General features: G+C 43.5%; 1 protein-coding gene across 1 annotated transcript in view; it reads right to left on the bottom strand.

Moving 5' to 3' along the window:
* The window catches only part of CRLS1 (cardiolipin synthase 1), a 24732-nt gene that overhangs the window by 12610 nt on the left and 2408 nt on the right, over positions 1-9714 (bottom strand). Inside the window, 3 exon segments of the mRNA XM_004697841.3 lie at positions 1385-1468; positions 1471-1513; positions 7130-7267. Of these exon segments, the coding sequence (XP_004697898.1) occupies positions 1385-1468; positions 1471-1513; positions 7130-7267 (265 nt within the window).

The following is a 9714-nucleotide window of genomic DNA, read 5'->3' as shown; positions in this document are numbered from 1 at the left end:
GGGGGCGTGTTCCACTGAGTAATTTTTTCCTGAAAAGGGAGCAATAGGCCAAATAAGCTGTGGAACCTATGCTCCAGAGCCATGGCATGAGGCTAAATGACAGACGGACAGAAGACAAGCCAGCAAGACTAAGGACTAGACTGAAAACAGTGAAGAAGGGATGGAGCTACGAGCTCCTACCAGCCAGCATGGCCCAGCACGGTCAGCTTAAGACAAAGATAGGACGAACATAAAAGGCAACTCCATGGAATCCGCAACAGGACACAGAGCCCAGTGCAGACATACCTGGATTGGAATAAGGCTGCAGCCAACAAACCACGCACAGACACCCAGCCTCTCTGAATTGCGAATGATGTCAAGAGAATGTGCTTTAGATTCTTTTTTCCAAACTATGTTCATCAGCATGAGCGTATCTATCTCTGCTCCTTCACTTCTTCCCCTCCCCGCCCACATTTCAATTCTGACTTTCAAAAGAGTCCATGATTGAAATACATTTAACAATTTGTTAAATTTGATATTTTAATGTGACAAGGCTAGGGCAACGGGAAAAACAGAAACATCGCTTGAGAAGTCTACACTAAGGAAAGGCCACGACACCTCCTATCAAACGTGTAAAAAGCTTCTGAAGGCCCGCGGTTTCTTTGTGCTTAAATGCTACTTCTCCAGCTTCGAAGCAGTTTCATCTGAACCCAGGGAGAAAAACGGATTAAGAAATACGCTGAGCTAAAAAATAAAAAACATGAAACAAGGTATGCACTTATAAAAATCCTGTTAAAAGAGTATTCAGATAATGTACAAATTATACTTTTGGTTTGGAAATTGCATGATATCTAAGTAATTATGTGAAAATATACAGGTATTTTTAGATTTTCACAGTACTCATTGATCACAATTAAACTGTATATAATAAAGATATTAATACTAGTAAAACTTTAAATTGCTTAAGAAAAGGCACGATATATGAGATGAACCCAGATACACCTTGAGATATAAAGAACCCACTGAAAACTAAGCTCGACGGAGTCTGGGCTGTCTGTCTGTCTTTAGATCCTGAACCTCTTTTCTGCACAGCCACAAAGCCGCTTTGACTTGCCAAGACCTTAACTGCTACTCTCTGAATTTGGTGACCCCTGGCTACAGCTTCAAAATATTCTAGAGTAATTTGAATTAACATGGTGAAATATTTCATTTTAATTTTAGACTACCTTACTAAGACAACACTGATTCTATCAGTATCATAAGTTCTAAAGTCAAGCTTGGCAAGTCAGGAGTTCAATCGCTTAAAATTGAGTTAACAGTTAAGTTGAAAAATGTAGTTTTAAGGGAAAGAAATTGTGTTTCCGTTAAGAGACATGCCAAGGTGCTAAAGTGATGATGCTCTTACCTGGAATCAGGTCTGCATAGGTCAAGCTAACATATAAGATACTGATAAGTATTTTGTCAGCAAGTGGATCAAGAGCACTTCCAAAGCTGATTTTTGATTGGCCCAGTTTCGAGCAATAAATCCATCCAACTGAAAATAGAAGGTTTTCAAAAAAAGAAATGTCATAATAGGTACAGAGTAGATTGTCTATCGGATCAATACACTTTCATAAAATGCTAATATAATCTTTCTTACCCCCAAATAGTCTTATTGTCCCACTGGAATACATTTAGCTTTTCAAATAGCAACCTTGTTAGTCTTAAAAACATTATGGCATGGAAGTATTTTTACAATTCTACACAAGAACATGTATTGCCCTTGACAGATACTGTGTGTTTTACCGATTGAAGGTTTGTGGCAAGCAAGTCTATCAGGGCCAGTTTTCTAAAAACAGGTGTTCGTCTGTGTCACATTTCTATAATTCTCACAATAGCTTTAACTTTTTCATAATGCTATGGCACACTTAATGGACTCCACTGAGTTCATTCTAATTCATGTTGACCGTCGACCCTACAGGACAGGGTAGAACTATGGGTTCCAAGACTGCAAATCTTTACCCCAAGGAGCAATTGGTGGTTTCAAACTGCTAACCTCAAGGTTAGCAGCCCAACGCATAACTCACTATGCCACCGGGGCTTCTAATGGACTACAGTATAATGTAAATATAACAAATATGCATTGGGGAACCCAAAAATTCATGTGACTTGTTTTACCATGCTATTCGCTTTATTGTGGTGGTCTTAACCCTCAATACCACAGGTCTATTTGTAGTAAAAGACTATTGTATGAAACCTGAACAGACATATGCTCTATGTACCATGTAGCTGCATAAGATATATAGTTTTATTGTTTCATACATACTCTTCAATCTGCTTCCATTACTTCACAATGGTTTACACAGCAAGAACATAGATAAAACTATAAAGGACACAGACATGGGAATAAAAAGGTAGATATAAACTACAAATGCACATATAATCATATACTATATACAGGTTTAGATTTGGATCTGAGGTTCAAGAGTTCTAACTCCACTGCACACTTCTGGCCTACGATTTAGTCTCGGAAACCCACAAGGGCAGGTCTCCTTTGCCCTATAATGTTGCTGAGTGGGAATCTACTTGGTCCATTCATCCACTAATGAGCATTTACAGTTTCTCCCCACCTTCTGGCTATCATCATAGTGCTGCAGTGAACACGCGTGTAAAGGTGCATGTTTCAGTCTCTGTATTCCAGTCTTTGGGTGCATGCCCAGGAGTGCACCTACTGGGGCACAGTAGTTTTTAGTTTTCTCAGGAGCCACCGTACTGTTTTCCACAATAGCTGAACCATTTTACATTTTTACCAGCATTTGGATAAAGGTTCCTACTTCCCAACATTGGATATCATCTAGTTTGGAGGTTTTATGTTGCTGTTTTTTAATCTTAGACCAGTGGTTCTTAACCTTCCTAATGCTGCAACCCTTTAATACAGTTCCTCATGTTGTGGTGACCCCACAACCATAACATTATGTTCATTGCTACTTCATAACTGTCAGTTTGATACTGTTATGAATCAGGCGACCCCTGTGAAACGGTTGTTTGACCTCCAAAGGGGTCACAACCCAGAGGTCGAGAACCGCTGTCTTAGACCACCCTAGTGGGAAAGAGCCCTAGTGCTGCAGCAGTTACACGTTGGGCTGCTAACTGCAAGGTCAGCAGTTTGAACCCACCTTTCACTCTGCGGAGTCAGCTAGGGCTTTCGACGGTTGAAGAGTTAGTCTTGGAAACTCAGAGGGCAGTTCCACCCTGTCCTACCGGGTCTTATGTGTCTCAGTCGCCATGGGCTCACTGCAGTGGGTTTGGGTTTGGGTTTACCCCAGTGGGAACAGAATGGCATCTTTTCCTAACAGTGCTGAGCATCTGTCATGCACTTGGTGCCATGTGAAGGTCCTTTGGTGACATGTCTTTTCAAGTTCTGTGCCCATTTTACCACTGAGTTATTTGTCTTATTAAGTTGTCAAAATTTTCATATATTTCGGTTATTACTTGTAGCAGATAGATGGCTTCTGAAGACATGCTCCCAGTCAGGAGCTTGTCTTTTCAAACTTTTTGGTAAGGTCTTTTGATGAACAAGTTTTTAAATTGCATGAGGTATCATGTCTCTGGTTTCCTTGAAAAATAAAACGATCTTTTCTTAAACTTCCTCGTAGTCCCACAACCTGCTTGCAGACCATTCATGTTCTCTACTTTCCCTGGTCCCGTGCCCTGGCTGTCTGTGCCTGGCCTCCCTCTGCCCTCAGCAGTCCTCTCCCTTCTACTTGGTCATTTCCACTAACAACAAACTCCCCCGTATGTCGCGCCATTCAAATCTGACCCCCTGCTCTTCCCCTGGCTTCTCTATTGCCCCCCAGAGCAAAACGTCCTCAGCCGTGTACTGTTACGTCACCGTTCTGGACTCAGATGGCCACTCCGCTAGGGCCAGTGCTCCTCACACGTCACCAAGGCAGTCTTTATTCCACCTTCCTTGACCTGGGCACAATTGCATCACTTTCTTGACCAAGCTTCTGGGGCGACCCAGTCTCATCTTCCACCCTCCTCACTGGGTCTTCCTTCTCAAGCCCTTACTCCCTACTCCCCCGTTCTACTCGGGACCCCCGGCAAACCTCTCTGACTCTCTCTCCTTCACCCTAGCCTACATGATTTCGCACACGGACTTGACCAACTACGTGCTGCTATCTCTCCAACCTGTTGGTCACGAAAACTTCCTCCAAATCCAACTGACTCAACTGCCCACATGATAAAACCGTCACCAAGTCAAGTCCAAGGCAGACCAGCCAACAGAACAGAGTTCAGCTGCTCCTGTGGGGTGTCAAGGCTGTAAATGGTTATGGGACAACACGTCTCATCTTTCTCCTGAGAGGTGGCTAGTGCGTTCTAACTGCTGACCTGGCGGTTAGCAGCCTGGAGTGTAACCTACTACACCTTAATTCACATATGGTTCACCGGAAAAAATGTTATCTCCAAGCACCTGGCTATTGAAAAGGAACTGGCCTAGCAGTCATGACTCCCTTTACGTGCTCCCTACGTCCAGTCATCAACATATCAACCCCATGTATCCACAACGCTCCAACTCCATCCAACCACCAGTCAAAACTGGATCCCCTGCTCCAGGCCTCCCTCCCCGCCTTTCCGCAGTCCGTATCTGCGCAATACACATCAGATCACGCCGCTCCCCTACTTAAGCCCTCGATGGGTCAGCTGACCAATCCAGAGACATCAAAACTTCCATGGAATGAAAGGTAAAACACATTTGGGAGAGCCACGTATATTCTATGTAATTCGGAAAGTGTAAGATAAACGGAGACTCGATGGCCGCACTTCAGTGACTGTCACAATCTTCCGTGGCAACGGGGCTGAGATCCAAAGGGCCCGCAGTCTGAAACGGCCAGCAGCTGCTCCAGAGAAAGACGGGGCTCTCTACTCGGGTCACAGGGACAGCCTGCTGACCCTGGGGTCGCCACGAGTGAGCACGGACTCAATGGCACCGAGTCTGGTTTTGGAGCAGATGGCAATTCAGAGGGAAATGAGCTCACCACTAGTAAAGACTTCGTTAAAAAAAAATCATTATCAGTATAATGGCCTTTGACAGACTTACAAATCATATTAACAATGAGCACAGCCTGCAGGCTTCAGAGATAAAAACGAGGACAAAGAGAGGGATGATGCGAATGGGGTGAGGTCGTGACAAATCAGGGACAGGTGCGATATCATTAATGCCAATCCCCTCCTGCTTACCCTGCACACAATTCAGTTAATTCTACTTTGCTCAAGGATTCTACTGGGATTTTGTTCCTATGAATGTCCAAGAAAACAGGTGCTATTACACAAAAGCATTATCTAACTTTCCCATGGAAAACGTGCCTCTGTTCTCACTACATTTTCAGCACATCTACTTAAACAATCACCGTTTGACGGGGGAGCATTCTGCCCCTCGGATCCGCCTTGTACAAGACTACCACTGCAGCTGTTTCTGCACACTAACTCTGTTCAGTGTGCACTATCCCCTTGGCACCACTTCCCTTAACTGTGTCTTTGCCGGCTGGGTCGTTTGGGGGGCCCACTCCAAACCTCTAAGGAAAGAAGGCAAATAACAAATACAAACAACACACGAGGAAGGAGTCGTCCTCATTTCATAATGCAGCTTCATTCCAGTGGGCGATATGCCAGATAAATTCTCCCCTCCCCCAAGACGGACAGTGGTCCCCTGGGGCTCTCTGCGCCTTTGTCCAACTGCTGGGGCAGTATAACCAGGAAGGATGCCCACCAATACCTATCTCCACACGAGGTCTACAGCAGGGTGGCTGAAGGATTTGAAACAGGGACAAGGAATTTATTTAAGGGTAGCTCGGGGCTATGTGCTAGCCTGTTTGGCCCCCACAAACTCCTGGTCATATCCCAACACCCCAAGCTCACAACTGGTCCACTCTTCCCCTTCTGTCACTACAGACGGTAAGAGTTCTCTGCACCCCAATGCACAAACACAAAACAGATGCACAACTTCCCTCTTTAATTTTTCTATTTTAAAACTAGCCCTCTTTGAGGATTTCATAGTTTTTTTCTTTTTTTCATTTTACATAGACGTTTAAAACCAAGAGTAAAAAGCCCCATCTGTTCCTCTCATTCAAAAACTCACTCACTGCCATCAGGGTGATTCTGACTCAAGCACCCCCCCTACAGGACAGCTGGGACCTGCCACTGTGAGTTTCTGAGAATACTTTTTTTTTTAATCACTTTATTGGGGGTGCATACAACTCTTATCACAATCCATACATACATCCATTGTCTCAAGTGCATTTGTACATATATTGTCATTGTTTTCAAAGCATTTTCTTTCTACTTGAAACCTTGGTATCAGCTCACTTTTCCCCTCCCTCCCTCATGAACCCTTGATAATGTACAAATTATTATTTTTTCATGTCTTGCACTGTCTGATGTCTCCCCCTACCCCCTTGTCTGTTGTCCACCACCCGATGGGATCAGGTGTCAGGCATCAAAGACCCAGAGCAAAAAATCATAATGTGAATGGGTGTGGACTGGAGGCTCATAGCCAGTCTGTAAGCAATTGGATATCCCCTTACAGAAGGGTCGTAGGGAGAAGACGGGCCAGTCAGGGTGCAGTAAAGCACCAATGAAACATACAGCTTTCCTCTGGTTCTTTAATGCTTCCTCCCGCCCACTATCATGACCCTAATTCTACCTTATAAATCTGATTAGATCAGAGCATGTACATAGGTACAGATAAGAGCTGGAAACACAGGGAATACAGGACAGATAAACTCCTTGGGACCATTACTGAGAGTAGCCATACCAGGAGGGTAAGGAGAAGGTGGGGGGAGAAAGGGGGAACTGATCACAATGACCCACCTATAACCTCCAACTATAGATGGGAGTAGAAAATCAAGTGGCTTCAAATTGCTGACCTTTTGTTTAGCATTCTAACACTTCATCCCCATCACCACCAGGGCTCCTATTCCCTCTTGGTAACCATCCCGTTCCCCTTTGATGGTACAAAGAAAGAGTCCTACATACATGTTAAAGACTAGTCCTTACACAAGGGACGAGGTCAATCCTCCAAGGGACAGACTAAGGCCATGTTATTCCAGTGTTGTCAGAGACTCTGGAATTTGAAGGGAGAACAAAGAGAGTGTGTGTGTTTACAACTTACCAAATCAGTTAGCCCAGCTAATGCAAAAACTCCTAATGCAACATTAAAATCTTCTTCAATAATCAAATAGCCCAAAACTGGAGCTAAGCCAATTCTTGTCATTGACAACATATTTGGGATTGTCCAGGGGTTTTCATACTGAAACATAAAATAACAAAGTTTAAATTAAAGACTTTAGATAATGATGCACACTGGAAAAGTACATTTGATTGGCTTAAGAATCCAAAAGTAACATAGACTCTAAAGTTATTACTTAAAATGAGCTTTTAAAAATCCCTGCCATGGGTGGCATAGCACTACCCCCCACCTTTCATCGTGCTGAGCAGTTATCTATGGGGTCCCCTGCTGCTGCCACCATCAGCATCTCTATAGGGAGGAGCCTCAGGAAGAGGAGGAGGAGGAGGAATGAAGAGGCAGAGCTCAGTAACTTAAGTACAGAAATAAAGGATAAGGAATTTTATGAAACATCTTCAATCGTGTATCACATTGTGTTGCTTGCCATCAAGGCTCTGTGCCCTCGCTATGCCAGTAGCAAGCGTAGATCACAGCCAAAGGATTTGTGAAATCTGAGCTGACAACTTGAAGAGGCACGGAAAACTTGTCAAGTTATACGATTTACTTCTGCTGCTCTGGCAGTTTCCAGGTGTGGCTGCAAGGCTCCCGGAGGACTCAGAGGCAGTGCTGCTGATCAGTACCAACCACTGCGATGTCAGGTGGACTTGGTCCATTACGACTGACATCTGGAGTGAGCAAGGAGAATACCTTCCGGGGACATCAACACGGACGTTTAAGTTCAAATTTAATTGAAATTATGCCTAGGACTTCATAGATATTTAACCACATCCGGTATCCAGTTTAAAAAACCTAAATGGAAGGAACTGAAACCCAGTTCTTTGTAGAACATCTTATGCCACTGAGAGCTGTCCTGCGTGAAGGAGATGATGGCAATCATGTCACAGGGTGGATTACAGGAACATGCTGAGCAGTTAGAGCTGGCATGGACAGGCCCACATCAGACAGCACCTGAGTCAGTGCTTACAGGAATGGACTTTTTTTCTTTCTTTCAAAATGAAACAAGTATAAAGACATTATTATCCTTTTCTCATTTGCTTATATTTTAAGATATTAAAAATCTTATCTCTGGCCTATTCATAGTAGCAAGAAACAAGCCAAATGCTCATGAGTGGAAGAATGGATAACAAAAACTCTGGTATATACGCAAAATGGAACACTGTGCATCCTTAAAGATAACAGTGAATCTGTGAAGCACCCATAACATGGATGGACTTGAAAGACATTGTGAGGAGCGAAAGTAGTCAAACACAAAAGGTCAAATTTGTATAAGAGCATTGCTATTTTTTTAAAAAGGGTGGGGGGTATTCATACCCAAAGAAACAACCTTGAAAGTTAAGGGTGGGAGTGGAGGGGTGGGAAGGAAGGGAAGCAGTCCGCAAGAGGGTAGACAGGTGTTAACTTGGGTGAAGGGGGCAGACAACATACTACAAGTAGGGGGAAGGGATGATGGCACGGGGCCAGCCACAGGGAGGCTCGAGAAGTTATTTGAGTTGTTGACTGTAAATATGAGGATCTGATAGGTGAAGAAAAAAAAGTCTAATCTGTGACAAAAAAAAAAAAAAATCCTTGCAACATTCTTTTTACAGACATTTCTTTCAAATCATGCTTCAAGAGGACAGGAGAGGAAAGTGTTTCATATACTCAGCATACACTCTTAAGCTAAAGTGTCTACTCTGGTGAGGCCTGTTTTCTTCTTTTTGCCTCAAGAGAGAAGGAACCAAAGAATCAATTACCTACTCTAGTATGCTAGACCTTTAATACACGACCATTCAGCAAAGGTCTGAAAACATTCAGTTTTTCAGAGAAACTTCCGAGAGATAAGACACTTCAAATTGTCAGGAAATATTAGGAAATAGCCAAATTAAAAGCCCCAGGCATTTGGGCTTAAAAGGCTTATTGTGGAGATCGTCTTCCCTCATGTCCTACACACACCCATCAGAGAAATGCTGCATGCTGTCAAGAGCCCTGGTTGGGCGGTTAACCACACACAGGCCAGTGGTTCAAACACACCAACCACTCGGGGGTAAAGATGAGGCTGTTTGCTCCCATGAAGACTTAGTCTTGGACATCCGGTGGAGCAGTTCTAATCTACCCTATATGTTCATCATGAGTCAGAATTGACATAGTGGCAGTGGGTTTGGTTTTTTACACAGTGAATGCAGATATGATGAAGGGGGTGAAGGGGAGAGTGGGGGGTAGCTTTAATTCTATAACCTGTCACTAAATTGGAGAATTGCTAGAAGAAAACAGAAAAATAGGGATTGTGAAACTTGGGGAATAGAAGCTTGACAAGTCTGTTCATGAGACATGGAAATATTGTCTTGTTCTCAGTTGCCTCTTTTAAAATATTAAAAGTCTTATCTCTTGCCTATTCATAGTAGCAAGAAGACAGAAACAAGCGCAAAAGAAATGTTAAGGCACAGAATAAATCAAGTACTAGTCCAAAGTCACCCCACCTCCAAACACACACACCAGACAAGGAAATAATGTGAAGACACCCCAAGCCCCAC

Source organism: Echinops telfairi, unplaced genomic scaffold (genome assembly GCF_000313985.2).
Source record: "Echinops telfairi isolate 266 unplaced genomic scaffold, ASM31398v2 ScPeMD7_5592;HRSCAF=6446, whole genome shotgun sequence".
NCBI classification, from domain to species: domain Eukaryota; kingdom Metazoa; phylum Chordata; class Mammalia; order Afrosoricida; family Tenrecidae; genus Echinops; species Echinops telfairi.
The sequence above is the reverse complement of the archived record's forward strand: the minus strand, read 5'-3'. Positions and strand labels throughout refer to the sequence as shown.